Raw genomic sequence first — 24,914 nt, 5'->3', positions numbered from 1 at the left:
GAGTAGCAAGTCGTTTTGTTTTGAATTAAGGTGGAGCTGCATGTTGCCAACACAGTTTTTTCAAAGCAATATTTCTCATCAAAGATGACAAGAAAACCCCCTCATACTATATATTTTCAAAAAGCAGAGACTCTAAAGTTTAGTATGGTAGCAGTAGTTACTCAAAAGATGAAGTGGGTGTATATTTGGGGTAAAAAACCTCAATTTTGGTATTAATGATAAAAATTAATTTAAGTCAAAAACGACAGTATTTTCTGAAATGTAATATTTCACTTGAAAGGAGAGTATATGTAGAATAAAACGACTATTTTATTTGGCATTATCCATCCTCATTTTAAAATTGTAGGGGTTTAAAGACTGACACTCTAATAATTGATTAAAATCATGATCAGCAAAATTAAAATGCCTCTTATTCAAAATGCCTCTTTTTAAAAATGTAAGAGCTTTATTGCCAAACAAAACCAATAGATAGTCGTTTTGTTATATAGCATTTAAAAAACATAATGTGAAATTTCAGAAAATTTGACCCAGTCGGAGTGGAGTTATATTCTTCGGAAATTTTGAAATTGGGAGGCAAAAGAAGCCAAGAAATCGGGTGATTTGCATACATTTGCACAAATTAACACTTCTTTATCATGCAACTTTACACTGCTTTACAAGCTACAAGGTAAACCCAACCTGATGATGCTGAATATTTGCTGTAATTTTTAGCATTTGTTCAATGTTCATCTCTGTGTATCAGCATTTGTTTGTTATTCTATCACTACATGGAACACCCGGCCCAATGCTGTATTTAGCAACATACCAGTGTGAACATAAATGACCATTGTTATTGTTGATAAGTGAATTCTAGCCTGGACTTGATTCGAGATCTCTTTTCAACAAAAACAACCCCGACTGTTTACTGTATGGTTTGTGTTGACATCCTAAATACTGGACATTTCATGACGCTTCAGGGAGGAGAACAAGATACTGCAGTAGATGCATAAAACAAACCACTGTGAATATTACCGAATTTGGCAGCTAAAGGAGTTTAACTAAACACGTTGAGTTTATCTGTCACCCAGGTAGCATCTATGGTTCTCTTTTGTAGAGATCAGAAATTCTGGGCAAATATTAAATTGATGATTTTTTTCCTTGGCCCCCCTAAAAGATTGTGGTATCTTTTCTGGGCCCCCCCTAAATTTTCTTGGGAAAAATGGGTGGCCCCCCCCCCTGAAAATCCTCCACCCCCCCGGAAGTAAATTCTGAATCGTCCCTAATCAAGCTCTTTTGGGGTAAATCACAGATGCAGGTCATATTTCTTACAAGTAGGCCTAGACAAATTCAAATTTTAAACGCCGAGCACTGGGGTAATGAAATCTTGAAATGCAGCTGACAAAAGCTATTAAAGCTTATTCATCATTGTGTCCTTTATTTTCAAAACGACTTTACCCTCTTGAAGGAGCCCATAGAGAATTATCACCGAAACCTCACAAGACCCCCCCCCCACAATTTTGCAATGGTCCGCGCCTTAGACCAGCAAGCTCACGCGCACACCGTATATGCACGCTATGAAAATTGCTTGCGCAGAGAACTGTGATCGACGAAAATTAATGCACAGCAGTGATGTTAGCCTAAACATATTTGTGAAAATGAACTTGCTGTAACTCGTTGACCCACTTCAAATTTTCGTTTGCCCTGTAATTTGGCGGTGTCACCAGCAACAATCCCACCCACTCACACTGTCTACTCTGTTCCGCGGCAACCTGGATAACGAGTCGCCAACTTATAAGAGACAGATAAGATGGCTGCCTTTGCAGGTTGTTTGCGACCATTCATCCCAACGTAGTGAGTGACTGTCCTCAACAGATTAGTACACCGTAGTTTAGACCTAACTCGTACAGTCGTCAAACGACTAGCACCGAGAAAATAATCATAGCAAACATAAAAACTACGTAGTTTTTCCAGGCATTGTTAAAATAATATCAAGTTAAGAGGCCTCAATAATAGAAAATGGCGACTACCGCTAGACAGCAAGGTGGCGCTGGCTGGCCCAAAGGATCTTCATACAGTCACAGATATCCCGTCGCAACCAGCTCGATGAGCATCGAAAGGACGATAAATCTGTGAGTACTCCCATTTTGCGGAAATTTTCGTTGAATATTCAGTTTGTTTTGCCAGAGTATCAATTTCCTGAATTCATAATCACTCACAGTCAAGGACACGCGCTGTGCTATGCTACCGACTAGTACCGACCAGTTTTATTCTTTTGTTCGGCAAATAAGCAAAACAGAACGCCAAGCTTTGGTGACAGGGGCAAAATTTACGCAGGACACTAGTCTTACGGTGCTTAACTTGGTTGTAATGAACATATCTAGAATGCATGCGTACAAAATGCAGCTCTGAAGTTACCCAGAGTCCAGGCATTGCCAGGTTACAATGTATTGACTGTTCTCGGTAATGATATGTTATTGAAGCCCCTCAACTCAGATAGGGTAGTCGATTCCAAAATCAGTGGACAGCAGAAAGCTGTGTTGCATGCAAGCATCATTAATTGCAACATCACTGACAATTTTACAGATAATTTTGCTTTACTGGTCACAAAAGTCATATGTTTTAGCTTAATGCAGCAGTCAATGTCAAACCCCCCCCTCGGGAGGGGGGGGGGCATAGTGGGTCCTGGGAGATTTGGAAATTAGTCTTATGAAATTTGTCAAATCACAGTCCCTCCACAAAAGGGACTGTGGTCAAATGCTCCCCCCCCCCGGAGCAAGACATTAGTCTTATGAAATTTGTCAAATGCTCCACCCCCCGGAGCAAGACATAAGTTTTATGAAATTTGTCAAATGCCCCATCCTGTGGGGCAAGAAAATCACCACCTAAAACAAGTAAATCCCCCACATTTCCCTCACCTCAATGGGTGGGGCATTCATAAATTCTGCATTTGTCCATGAAAATGACTAGGGGGATCAATATGAGGCAATTGCCCCGCCACCTCGGGCATAGTTTGATGGCAAACATTGTCTAATCCCCCACATTTTTCCCGTATCGCCCGAAGTGTGGTCCTTCAGGGATTACATTGACTGCTGCATAAAGGACGAGTAGCTATAACTTTTGATGATTATTTCACCATATTTGGCAAGTATGTCAATTGGAAGTTCTAGTTCTACTCCCCAAAGCACATTTGGCTTGTCAACACAGTGTTTATATGCATAATTTTCGATTTCTAGTCCCTACCAGAATTCACTTGTCAGCAGTAACAATGCAAGTTACACATGCACAGGCTGACAAGCTCAACACTGGGTAACTCGCCTCTGTTTTACTAGTAGATCAAGAGCCTGTAGCAGTGTTTTTGCTAAGGGCGGTAAGTAGGTAAATGTTACCGGGGTTCCCCAGTCAATTTACCGGGGTTCCCCTTGGTATATCAATGCAATCAGATTAGGGGACAGCAGAAATGTTACCAGGATTCCCAAGCCATTTACCAGTGTTCCCAAACCTTAGCAAAAACACTGCTGTAGTTGATATTAAAAGGAAAATAGTGAAAAAAAATTCATGAAAAGTTTACAGCTCCTGGCCCTTCAAAACATCAGTATAAACGTTGGTTGCTAACAATATGCATGATGACAGCTTCTGCATCGTTGTTCATGCACATGCTTAGACATAAGTACTGTGAGCACAACTGACGATGTCAACCAAAGCAAAAATACTTGTTGTGACACAAGTAAGGTCCAAAGTTAGCGCGGCTTTTGATGCATTGTACATGTAGTTGTTTGCATAACATCATCGAAGTCATCTTACACTGTGTATAGATGTGGCATTACTTCAGCACTGATACAAGTGGGTGTGACCTGACCTTATACTGGTAATACCCTTCCAAGTGGGTTGTACCTCTGAAAACTGGTAGAAGTAGCAAGGGCCCCTCCAGCCTGGCAGTGTATGATCTTTTACTGGCACAGCGTCAATGGCCAGTACATCAGTGGCAGTTCTGTTTTGTATGTAGATACCCCAATCTAGTGCAAGGATGTGGTACATGTATCTGCAAACTCAGCAGTCTTGCTGTCCAGTATGCTAATGCTTGTCCTGTAAATCCTTCATTCAGCAGTGTATTAGAATTCACTAGGCCATTGGAGCGGTAGCTTACAAACGCAAATTTCCAGACCACAGTTTTGTGGTACCTGACCTCAGACAGGTGGATTTACCCACCTTGAATGTACACATGGTACAGTAGTTATCATTGAAAGATACGGCAACACTGCCGAAGTAGATAAAGTAGTATCCAAATTTACTGAACAGAGATACATAGGATACCCAAAAATAATCAATATTCACTGGGACTTTAGTTTCACTAGTGAGACAAGTTTCAGTGATTTATAAAAATCGTGGAGACAAATTTTGGTGGCTCTCATTTGCTTGCAACAAATTTTAGAATTGAAATCCAATTGGGTAGGGCCAAAGGTAGCAGAGTTAAATTGCGCTGAAAACATCAAATGAACATGAGAAAGCTTTCTTTAGATAGTTCTTTACCAAACAGTCAAATTCTTTGCTTGCCGTTGCTCGTAACTTTGTTCGTTCTGTGCTGACATTTCTGATCTGGGCCTGCACTTAATAATATTGTACACGTACTGTCTGTCGGATAGGTACCTGTGCATGTGTTTGAACCAGTTGAAAGTGTCAGCATTTTGTTTCTTACATCGTAGGCAAGGTTGATGGCATGGTCAAGTCATATCGGTGTCCAGAAAGCAATTGTTGACAGTACGTATGTCCCTTTTCAGAGAAAGCATGCAAATGAACACAAGATTCCCTCAGTACCTGTTGTTGGATACCTCAGTATTGTTTTGCGGCAGTAAGCCAGCATTTACAGTTACAGAGATGAGTCTTTTTACCCTTTCACCCCCAGTTCCCTGTATACAGGTCAAAGATCACCATTGATAACAATGGATTTGGGTGGAACCATGGTGATGAAAGGGTTAAGGAAGTAAATAATCGAGTATGACATCTTTTTTTACCTTCATGGTGCAGTCACTTGTCAGTGACATGGAGCTCAGAAGGTCAATTTTGTGGTTCTTGGGAAAATGTTACGCTGAGTTCAGTATGATAGTGTCAAGTATCGTTTTGCCGTTTTGCATCCTTATCTGTTTGAACTGGTAACTTGGTAGAAACCAAGGAGATTATTTGATGGATACATGTTTGACACTCATTAGGGACGCCTTGAGACACAGTTAATCGCCCCAAACTATTAAATCACAAGACAGGCAAGGTGCATGCCATTAAACAGCACTGACCGACTAAGACAGAACATCATTTATGTAGCACTGTTTTGAAGTCGCATGTTTGCATCTTAGTTATTGTATTTTTGTGAAATTGTTTTCACACTTTGTAACAAGTCATTCAACAACAGAGAGATTGGCAGTTTTCTTCGTTAAGATTGTAGATTTTGGTGAATTTTTGTTGACTCCAAGCCATGAAGACATGAACAGATTACTGTATGCAGAGATTCAATTTTCATGCAACTCCTTGAGGTGGCATTGCAACCTATAGCAAACATTCTGTTTTGACAGCACTTGTGTTGAATTGCTGTGCCTCTTTAGCAGTCCAAATACCAAAACAGCCCAAGGGGGGCAGTGGACAGTTTATTCCAAATAATGCAACAGATTTCTACTCCAAGCTGTTGTAAGAACAACAGACTTGACAAGAGATGGATCCTAGTTTAAAGAATAGCCACGCTTATTGCCACACAAATAACGTTCCATTTTCATAGCAAGGATAAAAATCCTAGGCCTATTTCTTGATGAATAATATCAAATTTGTCAGCAGAAGGATCAGCTGATCAATAGTTGATACGTAACATAAGATCAGGCAGGTTGGTTCATGTGCTGAAATTACTTTGATTTCTTTGAGTTGACACAATAACAATGATCAGTTTCGCTGTAAACTGCCTATTTAGTATAGGGATGTCCCACAATGCTGCTGTAGCCAGCATGACCCTTGGATGACCGCACTTCAAACAACAGCCTGTCACCATAATGCTGTGTATTTACAGCTGTTCCCTACGCATGTATTGTTGAATTGGTACCATTCTCTCATTCTCTGCATTTAAATTTTCAACACGGTCTACTTGTACGTGTCTACCCATGTATGAGGTTAAGTGCATTGCTATCGTTGACAATTGAATTCGCGTCAAGACCAGAACACCATTGCCTACAGTTGTATATACAGTTACTGGTGTATTGAGTGATTAACCAAATGGTATTAATACATTATAATATATATTTCAACGTGTTGTAGCAAACGGAGTAAGGTAATAGTCGATAGATAAAATAAAAATACTGAAAAACATGTCAATAGTAATAGTTGGTGGGACTAGGGTATTCATGCTGCCTTATCTGTTATCATCATCCTCTTTTTCACGTATACCAGTTGGTCCGAATTGTGACAAATAAGTATGGCGGTATGAATGTATGAAATTTCAGCATATTTCATTGCAATCCATTTTACATAGGTACCCACTGACAAATTACACATTTGGCACCAAGGACCCTCTGTATGAGAAAGATGCGTCGGTGGCAGCCAGATTCCAGCGAATGAGAGAGGAGTTTGACAAGATTGGCACCAGGCGGACTGTAGAGGGCGTACTCATAGTGCACGAGCATGGCCTCCCCCATGTGCTGTTGCTGCAGCTAGGAACGACTTTCTTCAAACTGTGAGTCTTGTAAAATAACTTCTCCGTGAAATTACAAAACTGTGAAAATGCAGGGAAAGAATAAAAAGACATTGCACAAACAAGATGTATTTTGGTATATTTGGTGTTGGTTTTCAAAAGGAGTATAAAGAAAGGAAACTAATCACCCTTGTACTTGACAGTCAAGATATATTTACAAACTATTTTGTCTCTATCTCCCGGAGCATATAAAACTATAAATTAGACCGTTACAAAAATCATGTTACTAAGATTCTTACGTAGGGTCCGGTCCCATTTTCTTCCCATTCAGTCATTAATCCTTGGTGCTGTAAGCAATAATATGTAATGTTATTCATGGCTGTTGCCATCGGTAGTTGTAAGTGCAGTTCCTGCTCCACAAACAGCTGACAAGTTAATACCTTTTTAATACCTTTTCATTTCCAGGCCTGGAGGGGAGCTGAAGCCAGGGGAGGATGAAAGTGAGGGACTCAAAAGACTCCTCACAGAGGTAAGAAAGAAGGTGTATTTGATTCCCCGCTTCCTTTTGTCTGTCAAGCTGAATTAGAAATATTCAAAAGTGGCCAACATTATCAGTCCCTGTCATAACATACATGTACATGTGACATGACATGAATACAATAGATAATAAGGCATACCTGAAGATACTGGACCCAGACCTATTGGTAGCATGCAACTCTTCTTCGGGTGCCTACCACAGTAAATCAATGCAAACGTATGCCATATACCGTACTCGTCCGAGTATAAGCCCCTGCTCGTGTATAAGCCCCCTACTGATTTTAGAGGATTTTAGAAAATGCATTACATCCGTGTATAAGCCCCTATCCTAGTGTAACTCAAATACAGAAAGGTTAGGAGAGTATATTTGGTCATTTAACTTGGTAAAATTAATTTTAGATAATAAAGAAACCATTAAAAGATGTTAAAACAATGGGAAACTGGAGTTCCCTTGACAATATCGTAAGGAAAATGACACTTTTTTCCAGTACTCTCTTGATTCTTTGACCCTACTCACCCCCGTCGCCTAAATAGAATAGTCTCACTCACGTTGGCCATTGTTTATTTTCATTCATGGCCACGATGTTTTCATGCTTGAAACATGCAGTTTCTTTTGTTTGAAGCAATTATGCTTTCATTTGTGAAGACTTTTCCTGGTGACTATTACAATTTTCACTGCTATGTTGTTGTTTTCACAAGATGTAGACAGTTTGATATTGGAATATTGAGTTGCCTTTCCGTGTGGGCAATGCATGCCTGTTCACATACTGTTGATCAGCAGCATACATGACGTCTTTGTTTCAAGTTTGGGTTTTTTTTCGACACTGAAATTTCACCAAAATGTCACTTCTGTATTCAGAGATTGTACAATCAATTTCTTTGGATGTGTAAGTCGATTTTGAAAGCGATAGAAAGATCGAGTGGTGTTGAAAAAAATCGTGCATAAAATTAGCATAAATTAAGCGTCCATGCCAGATAACATGGGGTTGCTCGAGTATAAGCCCCTCCCCTAGTTTTACCGCTGTTTAGTGTTGCCAAACCGGGGGCTTATACTCGGACGAGTACGGTAATAATATGGAACCATAAAATGGCTAGTTGTGTGAGTCCAGAAATCTTTCAGTCTTGCTGATAAGACTGGCATGTTACAATGTACCTGTTACAACAAAATCCAGGTCTTCATTGATATGTTGGTAGTCATAGTTGTGTTTTTGAATCAATATTTGATATATGAAGACACACTTACACCTTTTGAAAGTTGTTGTAAAGTAGTGGTATAAGTTATTTTATCTCTCAAACAGCTGATGGTACTTGTAGAAAAAACACTCTTTATTGCGATAAATGAGTCTTTAGAACCAAACTTCGTAAGCCTGAAATAGACAGGTTTACATTTTCTTGAATGTCACTGTTTTGTCACAACCTTCTACACATAGAGGATCAAGTGAAACTTCTTAACAGAAAGAACCAGGATTCCTAGTCACATTTGCATTTCTGATTTTCTTATACATTTCTTTTGTCGTAGACACTAGGCCGACAAGACGGTGTACAGCAAGATTGGATTGTAGAGGATGTCATTGGTAACTGGTATAGGCCGAACTTTGAACCCCCACAGGTATGCAAATATTCATCCTCTCAAACTGACTTCTTTCATAAAAGTTACCATTGAGAGAAGAAACTTCTTGACACCGTGATGTTATTTACACCTTATGTATTTGAATAAAATTTCAAACGGTGATATCTGAAAAACTGACAAATTTTGAAATCTGCAATCATTCGCACAAAAGAACGGATAGTTTATCTTTTTCAAATGGGTAAAATGTACATGTAAGACTCCAGCCTTTGCCTGCGTATGTCAGTTATAAGGGACTTATTTCAGTATTAGCAGTTTGTGTCCTAAATGTTAGAGTAATTATCTCTTCAAGGACTCTGACTCTGCACCGTCTAGGAAATGACACACTACCATGCAATCAAATAACTTGTGACACAAGCAAATTTTTTTGGTGTATACATAAAGCTATATGACTGATGAAAAGAAATTTCCACCATGCCTCAAATTGACGCAAAGTTTCCAGAAATCATGTTGGTTAGAGGACACTCTGGCAGTAAAATTTTGTGAACAATACATTAGCAACATTAACTGAAATTTCTTTCGTTTTCTGGCTTGTGATATGATCTGTGCCAATCTTAAACCAGTGTGTATTGTGTTTACGTTACAGTACCCATATGTTCCTGCACACATCACAAAACCAAAAGAACACAAAAGACTATACATGGTACAGCTCGGAGAGAAAGGTGAGAAACTTTTGTGTCAAAAATTTTGACTAGATTGAAGAAAAGTGGCCACATGTTAAGGTAGAATGTGCCTTTGGACAGATATTTGGACTGGCAAACTTTTAAAAATTCTTTTGGCCTACCACTTGTTGGGCTCATTTAGAAGCTTATTGGGTAAATAAAGTTTTTACTGGCTAGTTTTGTGAAAGCTGAGAACCCTATTTTCCCAATAGAGTCAACACAGGGTGGTGGCCATTTTGAATTTAAAATGTCGGTAAATATTGGGTAATTTGTTTCTCTTCTTGGTACTAATTTGGAAATTTGCGCAATGACCTTGATCTTTAAGGAATGGTTGAAAGTTTGCGTGAGGAAAGTTTGAGCAAAACTTCAAGTCTGTCACTTTTTAGGCGCAAACTTCCTGAAAGTTAGGGTAGAGCACGCAACTGGAGACCACGAGTAGAACACTTTTTGCTTTTGTTTTTATGCATAGTGCCAACTCGTCTTCATTTGCCAAATTTTCTTCTAGTAGGACTCGAACTGTGCTAACTAAACGGAGAGCAGCAAAAACATAAACATAGCATTTAATGATCAGCACATTCCCTTTGAAGCCCTAGTTTCTCCATTCATTTTATGAGAAAGGAAACCTCATATTGAAAGAACAGAACATTATATGTTAGATTGTCATGAAAGGTAAATGTAGGTATGACTGTCAGCAGAGTGAAATTGTAGCTACCGATATCAATAATTGTTTGATGTAGAAAAACGTCAAATCTGCAGCTTTATGTACCTGAGGTTGTTTTTGAATTTTTTGCTTTCATGTCACGTAATTCTCACTCAAGTCTGCAATTTCTTGTCTTTTCTCCAGCACTGTTTGCTGTACCAAGGAACTACAAATTAGTCGCAGCACCCTTATTTGAATTGTACGACAATGCACCTGGCTATGGTCCAATTATCTCCAGTTTACCTCAGCTACTTAGCAGGTATGTTCTGGCTATGAACTGTTTAATTGTGGAAATTTTCATTCTTCATATTTTATCTATTCTTGAAGTTCAACATGTGAGCAGTACTGAAATATGCAAATGTGAAAACAACAATTCAATATCAATGAAGAATATTTATGTAACTCTCATTCCACACTATGTTCGACAAAAACTCTTGAACTTGGCTCATCACTAGCGCCCCCAAGTGGTATAAGTGAGAAAATCAAGAATGTATGATACTGAGAATGGATGTTGAAGCAGCACACGTTTGTCTAAGTGTTTCTGTTTGCATGATTAGTTGGTTAAGTGTGCTATAGACAAAAAAGTATGTAATGCCTTTGTTCGATGTCCAATGCATCATCGGACTTCAAGGTCAAAGACCCGGTCATAAAAGGTGAACCTATTAGGAATTTTGCTTCAGTAATCAGATAAGCATATCCTTGAGAATGAATGACTAATTTCTGCTTTGGAATGATGGACTGAGTATCGTGATCACTCATACAGGTCGTTATTTCTCTCTCAGGAAAGGATATGTGTCACACAATTCCAACATTTGTGAATATGTCTCTATAAGTGACAGTCAGTGGAGAATAGAACCTCTGCACCTTTGTGCTTGTGGCACAGTTTGTAATGATTCGTCATCTGACCTGCAGTTAACTAGACACACTAGCTGATCAAACATACTTCATTTCAAGATAATAAATAAACCAATCAACACAGTTGTGCCAACAGAAACAATTACAGTATTGCCAGTTCATCTCTCATAACAACACAACTTTTATATTGTCTCAATTTTTTTTTTTTTTTTTTACAAATTTCCACATTCTTTGGCATTGAACTGTAGGAACTAGACTTACTGTCTAAATTTAGGAGTTGCCATGACTGTCAGGTGTACATGTAACTATTATCTAATGGTGATATTGTCAGTCAACCACGAAATAAACTTTTTGAAAGTTTAACCTGTTCACCCCCAATTCCCTGTAAACAGGTCCACATTAGCCATTGATAGCAATAGGTTTGAGCCAAACCATGGTGATGAAAAGGTTAAACACTGTCTGGAAGGAGGTCAGACATACAGAGCAAAACAAAAGTCAAAACAACACTATAAGATCCGCACAAATAGTGTTCGCAAATGATGCATTCTGGACAGTTGGCAGGATGTGTGGTGTTGCTTAATGTTTCAACTTTCGAAGAGTTTATTTCTTTGTGATTGACTGATGTCACCGCTAAGCCGTTAATTACACCTGACAGTGTTGGCAACTCCTCAATTTACACAGTTTGTCAAGTTCCCGTACTGCCAACGGTTGAATGTAAACCACTGTATCCCCACAGTGAGTGAAGGGAACAGATGACTTAAACAAACACACACGTGAGTCAGAATTACAACAGGTACCCAGGGTGAGATTACACCAATAAATAACATTTCTGGAGAGTAGTCGGCCCAATCTCTTTATAGTAACATATGCTCATCTTAGGGAACCTTAATTCTCTTTCTCCCAAGTTGTATTTATTTCTATGGTAGAAAGAGGATTAAAAAAGAAATGAACCCAGACAGTATACACACTAGGACAGTGCTGACAATCAATATGGTCTAATGTAAATCCAGCATTCTTCAAAATACCCTAATGAAGTTTATCATTTGTAGATGCAGCTTCAGGTTTTGCCAAACACATACACAGACAGACACGCGTTTGTACACGTTTCTTGACTGAAACAACTTTTCAACAAACATTACTGCTCACTCTCCTGTCGATTGAAGTTTTTTAAATCAAGAACAAGATGATCAGGTGTTGTCATCCGAAGGTGTCACACATCAACAGTATATCAACCCTGTTTCTACAAGATCCATTACATTTCATCGTGCCGAGTCAGTGAAAAGCACAGCTCCCTGAAATATGGCGTGATTGTCATCGGACTTTGCTCGCTATTATATAGAGATATTACTGAACATTGCTGATTAAGCCAGATACATGACATGTAATGGCTGTTAACGCTAGCTTCTTGCCTCTGGGAAAATCTTTTCAATTTTAATGACTTTGCAGGGTTAGAGTGAATTGTAGATTTTACATGCAGATAAATATTCTATGAGTAACACCTATGCAGGACATGTTTCACAACAACCAACGATTGCTCTCAGTAGCCTTATGGCAAAGCTTGTGCCTGCTATTGTCTTGCCAGAAACTTCTCCCCCACACACAAGGAAATATTGCAACAAAATGTGACTGATATTTTCAAAATTAAGAACTTATCAAAAAAAAGTCAATGCCACAGACAACATTTGTTGAGCATGTGCATTATGTGATATGCTTCGCTGCAGCAACTACAGTGTTGCTGGCCGTTCGTTCTTTTACTTCAGTGGTTCGTAGAGGCATGTATCTTCAGGGAGGCATGAAACCGCTCATCAGATAGCAGCCTTTACTTGGAGTATGGCCAAGCAAAAAAGACAGATTGTGCCACAATACCTGTCCGATATTTTCAAAACTTAGAGCTTATCAAAATTATGCGGCAGATCACATCATTTGTTGAGTAACGCTTTCCCGACGGCCCACAGCGCAATGATGGACTACGCGTGCCTTGACTCAAGAGATCCGCGAACACCTTTACTTTTCAAAGGAAACCATTGAACTCTCCTACCTAATCTTGTAGCTGGATTTACCGGAATATGGTCACCACTGATAAGATATTGGTTTTATCAGCAGATGTCTACTAAACGGCATCCGTGCTCCACTTTGAGATAAAGGTTAAGGCTCTCAGGGGTCAAGTACACTGTAAATAGCTGGCAGTAAAAAGAGCTCTCAACAGTGGTGTAAATTTTTCTCTTCGACAACCTTGATCTTTGCCCCTGCCTTGAGGAGATAAAGGAAACTGTTTATTCTTTGATGGACAAAAGCCTGAGTCACAAGAGGTTTTTATGGAGAATTTGATCAGCAGGGACGCCTTGCCACTCTGCAATGAAAAATAAAAAACACACACAGCTTCTGGCAAAATCCATGATATAGGGAGCACAATTAAAGTGCAGCCTGCGAATGTAAACAAAAGCAGTGATCACGCGAAGTGATTAGCCTGGCTAGTGCTGAGGATGCATGCCGGGCGCCCTCTAGAGGCGGCAGGCTGCGTCGATGGCCAAGTCCTGTCAATCACAACAACTGGAATTGACATGCTCCTTGGAAGTGGTTGAAAATGTTAATGAACAGAATTTAATCTATTAGACATTGACACGTCAGATAATAGACTCTCAAGCTGTGTAAATTACCTCCATAATGGTGTCAATACGAAATGTCAGCCTCTCCGCGAAAAATGCGGCTCGAGCTGCCATCTAGACCAATATTTCTTCCCGAATAAATTGGAAAATCTGCACCGGTCGAAATCACGTCATTGTGAGTGTGTGCCCACCTGCTGGAGAGCAAACTTGTAGATTTGCTGTGAGCATAAAAAATTATATGTCGAGAAAGCTTCACATAAGGGTATTGATTATCCAACCAGATTCCAAGGCAGGCCAATTTTTTTTTAATTAATATTGGTATCTGGGAATTTGCACAAATTAATTTGTCATTGTCTCTTTGTTTTCAATCAAAGCATCGAGATTGCCCCTCGGGGATAATCAAGCCATGAGGGGTATTGACAGGTTGCGGACAAGGGGAAATAAAAAAATAGATAATACTTCACGGCTGCATTGGATTTTATTTGTCGCTGTAATGAAATTACTTCACTGATTCATCTGATCACATATTGGCAAATCTCCATTTGCCTCCAACGGACCATTTCAGCATTGATTATAATATTCAAAAGAAACAATCGGTTGAGTCGAGAGTTCTGTGTGACCAAGATGACAAGGTGTGTTTGAGATCCGTGCATGTCCCTTTTTTGCATCGAAGACTCTTGATTCTGTTTTTCACTTCCTGAATTTCAGTCAGTTTCAGAGAAAAAGTTCCGCCCCACGCATTATGTCACAATTGACCTTAAATGTCATATCGCCGACATTTTTTTATCCTCCGAGAATGGCTCCTTTTTTATCGCGCTTGGAAAAGGGCTCACTCCAGGAAGTCGTTTTCTGTGACACACTGTTGGTCAGGAAGGAGGATTCTACGGCGTCACCGACGTACAAAGAACCGTGCTCTGTTTGTCCATTTCATTACCATATTATGGTGATATTGACACGAATGACAGTCTGCGCAACAGATTTGACTAAAAGCCTACTCTGTGTGTCATATTTGAAAGAAACAAGGTTAGCAAATTAGCAAAAATAATTTGAGTGAAAATGAAGTCATCAACGTTTTTGAATGAAAATGAAGTCATCAAACGGTTTTTGAATGCATCGAACCATTCTGTGGCAATCCCTTCAAACGGTGGGGGGGTTTTCTTTACACTGTGCGCCGTTATGAAAGTACAAATAGAAGGGTTGGCGGTATTTTGTGTTAAGTGCAGCTGTATTAGCGTGTGTGTGTAATCACAGTAAAAATTGACTACTTCAGCCGTGAAGATTCCCTCTTATGTGAAAACTGATTCATTGAATCAAAGTTTAACATGATATTTCATCAATCTTCTTCACTTTGAGAAATGAAATAATAGCTGTGAAAATAGTCTTTTTTTCCCCATCCCCTCTTGTCGGCAAAAAAGTTCCATTTTAATTTTTTTATTGCAATAGATATTCATGGTCACACGCACAGTGTTAATGGTCTGGGTTTTTGAATGCGGAGTAATGCAAGAAATGAGCGTGGCTAGTATTAGCCTCATTTCTGTTTCTCGCTAAAGAGAGTACTTGTGACTCGCCATGAATGATATTTGTCCACATTGCTGCCCCGAAGCGCCAAATACAAGACGCTTGGTCCCTTTGTCGCACTGGTTCTATACTTTATTACGTTCATTAGAATCGCCGTACTTCCTGCGCCGACAACATTGAAATCGGCCATGTCAATCATCAGTCAGTGTTGGAATAACGATACAGGATTATCATCTCCCCGCGTTCTTTGAAGCTTGTCAGTCATTCTCACAAGTTGAGAACTGCCAGAGTATTGACTCTCATATCGGTGACGTGCAAACATAAAAGAAAAAAGGCAAAGTTTGTCTTAAGTAGCAGCCTGTCAGGACATCATGTGGTCCAATTTCTTACTCCATGATATGAAATGGAAAGCAATTTATTGCGAGCGACACAAATTATTCTGAAAGAGGAAAAAAATCTTTTGAAAAGTGCATCCAAAGGCCATTAAAATTTTGCTACCATAAATTGAAGCCAGGGAGGTACACGTGTTTGTTATCAAGAAACTGTGAAAGATGTTCTCATTGTGTATTGATACTTGAAAGATAAATCCAGACAGATATGCCAGCCCACATTTGTTAGCGTCCTGGACTCTCTAATACTGCAAATTAGTGAGGGAAGAGAAAAAATATCTGGTTCTGTTCATCAGAGGAAGTGGTGTTTTGACAGTCTTAATTGTGTGATGACATGCATGCAGCGTCAATTGTGTCGTTGCGTTTACCGGAATGTCATTGAACCGCCGCAATTGCTATGACTCACTTTGTTAGCCTTGTTGGTGGTGATCAAATTTTTCGCCTTCAAAATATTTCATTGCAGATTTTTGCCTAAAGTGTAGGACTGCTCGTGACTTTTTTGACTCATTGAGTAATCAAAAAGAAGTTATGGGAGGGTTGTGGGGGAGGGGGGAGGGGGCAGGGAGGGGGTGATGCGTATAAATTTTTTGCTGCTGCTCTTTTCTTCTGTAGAAGCACTGGATAATATTGAAACGCTGAAAAAATAACTCCTTTTTAAGCCTATGAATGAAAAATCAGGGAAAAGAGTGTAAGTCTCTCACACTCTGGCTGTAAATGCCCAAATGGCGTCTTCTCAGCTGAAAGCTTGGACAGATACTCGTCTCATGTAACAAGCTGGAGTACCAAGAAGCATTATATATAGTGAAGAGAGGTGAGATATTCCAATGGAGAACTTCCTGACCAAGTCTGACTGATATACTTTAGTGTTAGAATTTCAGTGAAGTTGTTATATGTGAACAGAAATCTTAAATACCCAACGTTTTATTTTCCTTGAAAAGAGATTTCTGATATGATAGCCGAAGAGGTTTACAAAATTTATGTTTCAAAGATAGATACTTCAGAGTTCAAAAATCTGTATTTTTTAGACAAGTTTGTCACTTTAAAATCTCGCAATGATCATCTGTATATGACAATTTTAGTCCTTGTTTCGTGAGAAAATTATAGTAATATTTTACAGTAGGAAATGTACAATCCAGTTTTTCTTAATCCAGCTTTGTGAAATGACTGTAATCCATATTTTTTTCCAGTTATTTGCACAAATATCTTAAATCTTGAGCTAAGATATACTGACAAGATTTGCCATTGCTCAGTTCCGGAAAAAAAAAAATTCGATAGTTGGAAGATGTGTGCGCAGGTTTCACGATATGTAAAATGAAGTTGATTGGGCAGTGTTGTGTGTACTTGTATGTGGGTCAAAGCCATTCATCAGGCCATCGCAGATACGGAAACCAAACACTTGGCTGCAGATGCACTCTTTCTAAGTGCAATAATTCTGAGTGAGTTAGTTACTCAAGTGATCTGTTCAAATTTAGAGAAGGGGGAAAAAAAACAGATACATACACGTACGGTCTCATTGGTATTCCGCTGCCTTTTTGAATTGAAATATGGCCAATATGCGGTGAATTAGAATTCAGGGAATATCATTTACAGAAAAAGGAACACTGTGAATACTAAATACAGGGGAGGGCTGACTGACTGACTGACTGACTGACTGACTTACTGTGTGTGCATCTGAATGTGACCGTGTTTGGTGTTCAGAGAAGCCAAAATGCTTGAAAATCTTTGTTCGGTTGAAAACTCGCGTAATGAACAACTGAAAGGGTTTGTGCTGTTTGCTTTTGAGGGGAGATAATGGAGGGGTGGGGGATGACCCAGAAGGTCACTCACAACCAAGCACAAGGGGGGTAAACCTTTAGCTAAGCTCTAGTCTGCAATATCCTGATTAAAGATTTGTCGCGGATGAAGAGAATCGTGTTCAACCTTCAGCCCCTTTCTGCATATCCTTTCAAATTTGAATTCTAATATAGTCGCTATGACATCCTTAGTATGACATCCTTTATCGGAGACTTGGTTCCTATGCGGCAAGCAGTGTCCTTTTATTTTTCAGCTTTTCACGCAATACATATAAGTCATTGGCAGGAAATCTGAAGCCCAACAAAGAAGGGAACAAGGACGTCAAACCTCCTTGATAACCCCTACCGTATGATTCACAAATTAGTATTGCCGAGTCATGGCTCGGCAATTGCAATATTTATACATTGACATTTTCCTACTTTTGCGATGCTTTCTGACAAGTACCTGATAGAATTTTTTTTTTTTTCCTGCCTTCGGGGATGTAAATCTTGCTTAACGATTTCATTACAGTGATAACCTTGATTGGAAGCAAAGATTGAAGGGATGCAATTATGCTGATTACGTGGGGGAAAAATGATTAGCGGTCAAAATCAGTCGACGGCATTTGAGATTACCTGCGGAGCAAAGGGGGAGCTCTCAGAGTCGGGAAATTAATTTAGTGCCTTTTGTGTCTATTGCTCATCGATACTTCTTAATATGAGTTGATATGGAGAGCCTGACACTTGAGGGTTTTGCTTTTTTTTCTAATCAAGTAATAAACAACACATGCTTTTGAAATGTACGTTATTTTCGTAGATGCACTAGAGCAATTAAAAATGCAGTAACACCGTTGGTTGTACCTCAGTGGTCCACAGGAACACTCAGTGGGTCGTGCCAGGCCCTGCGTTTGTTTCATAAATAGTGATAAACAGTGAAACAGACACTTCTTGGTCAAAATAAAAGGACACTTGTGTGGGTAATCAACGTTGAGTAGTGCGTACATTTGTAATATAATTAAAGCTTATTGTGTTGTCTAATTAAGAAGTGTTATGTCACGAGTGGCAAGGAAACAGTAACGAGGTCTGATTGCACTATTTTGCTCCTAGTTTTTTTTCCTGCCCCTTTTAATGAGTGTAATTTTCTCTCAATGTCGGGCGCTTTCAATGCATACAATTTATGGGTGAAATTGGAAAAAGATGAGAATTGATGAAGCTCTAAACCTCTAACTGTTCCATAGAAGATCTGATGCTGTCTTTCTCCCATCTCTCTTCCCCCCCCCCTCCCCCAGCCCAAGAACTGCAGTAAGTCGCCTTGCTATTGCAGGAGTGACCCAGCTTTGGCGTCACACTTCAGCAACTTCCGCAAATCAGCTCGTTTCAATCTCCTGCCCGATATCTGGTCCCCTGTGTGCCATGCTAATGCGCATTCCAACCGCTTCCAGCTCTCCTAATGATTTTACGAGTTTTTCTACAAAAAATGAGAAGCGTGGTCGTTATTTGTACTCAAAAGCATAGAAGTTAAGGCCAGTCCTTGGATGAACATAAGCTCCACTGTGTCGCATCACTCCAACACAGTCGTTATATTCATTATTGATTTCCCCGGTCAGATATCTTTTTTTTTGACAGGTCAAAAAAAAAAAACCCCAAATCAGTGCAATTTGCATGTGCTCCAAGTAATAATAAAATTATCAACGGGTGAAAAAAAAGGTACAATAGATTGGAAACAATCGTTGTTGATTGCTGGATGATTTTTTTAATCAATAAGGATGAAGCTGTCTCCTGGTTTGTAAGGCCACCAGCTGTCATGATCTGTATCAATGAGAGAGACAGAGAGAGACAGAGATAGACAGACACAGTGACAGTGAGACAGATATCAAATATCACATTGAAGGTGCTGTGAGACTGACAAAGTGGAATGTTTTCGGTTGCGCATTTTAGCCACCTTTTTCATGCCGATGGTACACACACAAAAAATGCGTCCTTCGATGTGATGTGATAGTTGCAACAGGAGTGTGTCTGCCTTGGCGACACTGCGTAGAGCTGACGTCAGTAGTGATGATACTGGTTTAAATTACACCACATTTAATATGTTTGTCCTCACAGAGGACCAGAGAAGAGAGGTATTTTTAGGCCTGAAGCTACATCAAGAATCTGCAATGTGAATTTATCTGATTGAAACCTATTTAGCTACATTTGAAAAACAGTTTGTCTCTGTGAGATAAAAGTTTAAAAAAAAATTGTCAGTTTCGTCGTACAGTGTGGGTAAGTAAAGGTTATGAGTTGATGGACGTGAGATAGTGCAGATTGGAATTGTCCGGAGGTGGAAAAAAAGGAATTACTTTGTGAGCTGTTGTCCCGTGATTACGTGGAGAGGTACTGGGATGTTAATGAGTGTTCAAGCCTATAAGGCATGTACTCTTGAGGCCTGTGGATGTTATGGTAAAATGAATCACTGAAATTAAAAAGATAGAGAGAGAAGGGAGAAAGGTGTTAAATAAGAAGATTGAGAAGGCCGGCTGTATTAAACCGGGAACGGAAATTTCTGATGCGAAAAAAGCACCGCTTTGTTGTAATGCAGGTCTTTTGGCACATGTTCATCCTGCGAGTACCGTTGCTGGTGTGTTTGAGAAGCCATTTTGCATGATGGGTTGTCACTTGCTAGGCTCTTTTGTGCTTGCCCATTGGTCCTGACATAATCCCCAATCTAGTCATCGCCGTAATTGTTGCACTGTGCGGTGGTGGCGGCACAGGGCAAGGCTAAAAAACAAAGTGATCTGCAGGGCAGACTAAGGGTGTAAGTCAGGCGTTGATAAAACTCAAAGACTGTTCAGACCCCAAGCAGTGATCAGATTTTTTTTTTGTTCGAGTGATGTTGGTGATAGCATTTGAAACTCATCAACTCAATGACGGTCTCTCTCTCTCTCTCTCTCTCTCTCTCTCTCTCTCTCTCTCTCTCTCTCTCTCTCTCCCCACAGATTCGCCCCATCACAGATGTGACCTCCGTTGTCATATCACCCCTCCTCTCAAAATCAACTTTTATCACGGAGCCTTTCTTATACTAAATTTCCTCTTTCTTTTTTCTGTGAGACCGTGTAACTGTATATTGTATATGTCAACACAGCCGAAACCTTTACCCTGTAATGCATAGGAAAGCTAATGTTTAGACATCAGTGTGTGTGTCACCCGAGCAAAGTCAATAAGTAAGCCAAAAACACTGTTTGCTTTAGGGATGATGTTTTCCTTGCCAGTGTGCGCTGTATGCTCAGATCGGGTATCTGTATTTTTTTCTGCGTCTGTAGAGGGAGGCCAACCTTTTGTCAGTGCAGAGTGGCAGGGGATTGCAGTGAAAGTGTCATGAAAAAAAAAGACGAATTCAAGGGTTGGAGCAATTAGCTGTCAGCGCATATGTTTCAGACTCTGTGCAGTGAAATAATACGTCGTTTTTGTCTGACTCGTAACTCCCAGTTTTTCTGAAAATCAGAAGAAGGGGAACCCGCATCTCACCCTTTCGTGCAGTGTTTCTGTCCACCGGGACCAGAGTGACAGAATCCAGGCCTGTCAAACGACAGGGCAGAAAACGCGCACTGACAGTTATGTGTGTTAATGCCGCACATGAATCATAAAGGGTTCATGTTGATTCCTTTGAAATGAACAAAGAATTGTTTTATTGAGCATGAAATCTGACAACCGATGTTGATGTCACGGAAGCAGTAAAGCGAGTGCCTCTCCCCTCTCTTCTCCCTTTTCAGTGAGTCAGATCATCCTTTTGTTTTAGAAATTCGACAGAGTTAAGGGAGAATCGCATCTTGGCATTCGCCGACTGACTCACCAGATGAGTGCGTTCCACAAATCCAATTTTGAAAACCTCTCTCTTAAGCATTATAATGTGTCCGGTTGTCATTGATTGCGTGCCTTGATATTGACGCGGAATCAATGCGCCGCTCTAAATTGGAACATCTGACATAGGGAAAGTGGCACTGATAACACGTGGAAGCTCGAACAGCCCGCGTTGTCTGATCAAAACAAAACTTTCAAACCAAGATCACAGCCAATGCTGCGCTGTGCCCTCCGCAATCTTAAAACTTCGGGCGGAGAATTTACGGAGGAACAAAAATCAGCTCTCGTATAATTTAAAGAGACGAGCTGTTTTAACCTTTTCCTTTGAGCTGTGCAGGGCTTGTGTCAAACAGGCTGTATATTTTCAGCTGTTGCAGAGCACGTCTGGCAAACTTGGCAGATTGCTGAACGTTTGGTGAAAAATTAGTCACCGTGCACTAATGCCTTGTCACGCGCTCTCCGTAATAAAACACCAAATGAAGTACAATAGTTGTCATGTAGGAATAAATGAAAATTTGGAAGACCTTTCCTTTATTTCACTGGCTGCCATCAGATTCACACTTATATATTTCTCTCCAGATCTGTCAATAACGGGAGGGAGATTTATAAATCATGTTTTCTGCCCTCCCCTGCAACACAGAAAACATGTCAGAATTTCAAAATGATTACGGCGGGTACATTAAGTACCGACATAACTGACTGTTTTCAAGTGCCTTTACCGACATAATGATCATGTCTTGAGGGCTAGCTCTTCAACCAGTCTGGGAAAAAAACGGGGTCCTTTTTTCCCTGTGTCTGCAAAGTCTCACTGACAGTCGCACTTCTACTCGATGCATCTGTTAGATGGCAGGCATGTTTTGTTAAATCAAAATCAAAAACGGAAATGAACGGCGGAGAAGTGATATTCACTGAATTCAAAGCTCTTGCTTGTGTCTGTGTGTTTGTGTGTGTGTGTGTGAGAGAGAGAGAGAGAGAGAGAGAGAGAGAGAGGGAGAGAGAGAGGGAGAGTGAGGAAGAGTGTGGGAGAGAGAGAGAGGAAGAGAGAGGGGGAGAGAAAGTGGAGAGGGGAGAAAGAGAGAGAGAGCTTACAAATGTAACGCAGATCTGTGTTCTTTTGTGCGCATTGGTGAATGCAACCACCAGTTGATGGGACAAAAGTGAGAGTAGACAATGGAGAGACGTGGAGAGGCTCTGCTGTCACACACTTCAAAGAGAAATGTTTGTTATCGAGAGACAGCCCAGTAATTCATACACACACTACTCCACCATTGCTTTGTCATTTTGCTGTCATCCTACAGCGTTTTGAGTTCAAGCTTGTCTTGATTCTCATTTCAACGTGTCCGGCAGCCCGGAAATAAACTTTCAGCCTGTCTCTTTAATGTTTTTGGAGCGTGTATGCTTTAAACATCCCCTTCTTTCCTTCTTTTTTCTCTTTTATCTTTGCAGATTTAACTTCATCTATAATTAAAAGGCGGCTACCTCCCCTGTGAATGAGATGACCACATCTGTTCAAAAAAAAATAGAAAGATGGTTACCACGGTGATGCCATGTTACTATCTATAGAAGCGGCTGATTGCAGGAAGATAACCGTTTTTGGTGATCCCACTGACAAGACCGCATCATGGCTGAGTCTTTTATTTTCCCAGCAACTTTCACAGTTTTTATCAGTGAAAACTCAACGACGTTACTGTCTTTTTCTTTTTGTACTGTTTTTTTGTGACTAGTGCGTGCTTGTTACATTCTATCATTCATTTTTTTTCTCGTGATTTCTTTAATCCAGTGAAATCCTAAGTGTTTTCATCCATCGTATACAGACATTCATTTCAGGAGAGTGATTGTGACCTTTGACATCTTGGAGATTATTATAATACCTGCGTAAACGTACAATTTTCAAATCATCATTATCAGAATTTTTATCGTTAATGCGGCCCCTCTCTCCCTGACCCAATAAAAATCTCACGTCTTTTGCTTTTTATGTCTCCAATAATTCCGATTTTTGTTTTGGTCGCCGGATTTGACTTACTTCCTTACACACACTGCCAAGGAGCTCATTGGAAATTGTAAATGGATTTTTTGTGTAATCTTAGATAAAGCCTTCTGATAGCTTTCCGCGACCTGACCTTCAATGTGAGCGCTGATTAAAAACCCAGAAAGTCCCGCCTGTTGATTGTCTCTGTGCAGCGGGGATAAAGACAGAGACGGAGAGTGTGAGGTTTAGAATTTTGTGTTTTAGTTATTTGAGAATCTGTAGTTTAGGATTTAGAGTGTAGAGTAGTGATGAATAACAGGGAGGGTTTGTGTTCCTGAAGTGTCAACCATCATTCGGTGATGCAGAGATGCCATTCACATGTCCTCAATCCATCGCCAGGCAATAATCGGAGATGGCATACTCTCATTTCTCCTGTTGTAAGTGTCTCAGCGTTGTCACTAATCTGACGTGACGTTGCCGAGATTAAAGTCACTCGCAGAAAGCAAAAAAAAAAATTGTCTCTTTTTAGATGTCGTGGCAATTTCAGTCTTAGCATCAGCTAGAGCCTGAAAGACCCCCGCACTCAGAGCAGTCGCCTGTGGATCTGCCGATTCAAAGAAGGATCTGTAATGTCACATTCGTGTTGGCTGAAACTCGGTCTCAAGTTTGCTCTCGTTAGTCCATTTTTCTGGCCATGATAAGTTGATAACACATTTTCTGACCAATTACTTTACCTCAGTTGACCTCAGTGTGCATATTAATTAGCACATTGATTGGTTTTGAAACTTTCGAGCTATAATGAATGTTCAGTCAAAGTGAATGTTTTTGCTCAATGCCATTGTACTCAACCCATAACTCCTTCGATGTGACGTCATACACTGTTCTCTACTCTGTAATATCATGCCCAGGACTTCTTTGCCAGCTTCTTTTTAAACTTACTTGTAATAAAATCAACCGTGTATATTGGAGAATTCCATATTTCAGAATTCCAGTAAATCATATTTTTAAGTGTTTTAGAGAGGAATTTGAAATTGAATGAAATGAAAATTGACATGTTGATTCAACAAAACCATGGTTTTTTCAAAGGACTTTGTATGTTCAAAGAACTTGCTGCCGTTTTTTGCTACATTTCTGTAAGAGACATTCGACTTTCATTCGATTTTTGTTTAGGTTTTGACTTTTTTAGGAGAAGATATTTTGTGAAGTAAGGAAACGGATGAAGTTGGTTTCAGCTCTTGGTAACAGATTTCACTTTTGAAAACGAAGGGATATTTTGTCGAATGTGCTTTGAATAATGTCCATCGGCAAAATTGCTGTTTTATCATCGTGTTCTCATCCTTTTGTTTCCCGTCTTCTTTTTTTGTATTAAAACATGGAAAGATTTGCGGCAAAGTCATCAGTGTCGGGAGTCTTTTATTTTTTCAACAAATAAAACTCAAGTGATTTCTTTGTCCTGTGAGAGATACATTTGCATTGTTCTCCCTTGTCATCACACGCTGCCCTCAAGTACTCGAAACAAAGGACGCTAATTGCCGTGTTTGTTGTTTCTCTACTCCCCCCATCTGCTATCAATTAACCCCCTTCTGACTGCAGGCATGCTTTAGAGCTGCACGACCAGAGCGACCCCCTGACCTTTTGTCGGCTTGTGACTTTATTGATCGTCAACAGGGAAGAAAAGACGTTTTTGCAGTAGACTTTGTTTCTCCTGATCCCCACGGTGTGGAACACACTGGGTTGGCAAGATACTGTTTTTTTTATTGTGTCTCAGTCGTAAATGCAATAGTGAGAAAAAAGGGTTAATT

General features: G+C 39.9%; 1 protein-coding gene across 1 annotated transcript; it reads left to right on the top strand.

The window, feature by feature from the left end:
- Positions 1-1,961: 1,961 nt before the first annotated feature.
- LOC139147862 (cleavage and polyadenylation specificity factor subunit 5-like) lies at positions 1,962-24,504 on the top strand. Its single transcript, XM_070719076.1, has 7 exons — positions 1,962-2,108; positions 6,482-6,682; positions 7,106-7,169; positions 8,697-8,786; positions 9,391-9,466; positions 10,311-10,425; positions 22,590-24,504. Exons 1-7 carry the CDS (start codon positions 1,996-1,998, stop codon positions 22,609-22,611), a joined length of 681 nt encoding a protein of 226 aa, XP_070575177.1. The 5' UTR covers positions 1,962-1,995; the 3' UTR covers positions 22,612-24,504.
- Positions 24,505-24,914: the final 410 nt, after the last annotated feature.

Source organism: Ptychodera flava, chromosome 13 (assembly GCF_041260155.1).
Source record: "Ptychodera flava strain L36383 chromosome 13, AS_Pfla_20210202, whole genome shotgun sequence".
NCBI classification, from domain to species: Eukaryota; Metazoa; Hemichordata; class Enteropneusta; family Ptychoderidae; genus Ptychodera; species Ptychodera flava.
Note: the sequence above shows the minus strand (reverse complement) of the source record. Positions and strands in the feature narration are given on the sequence as shown.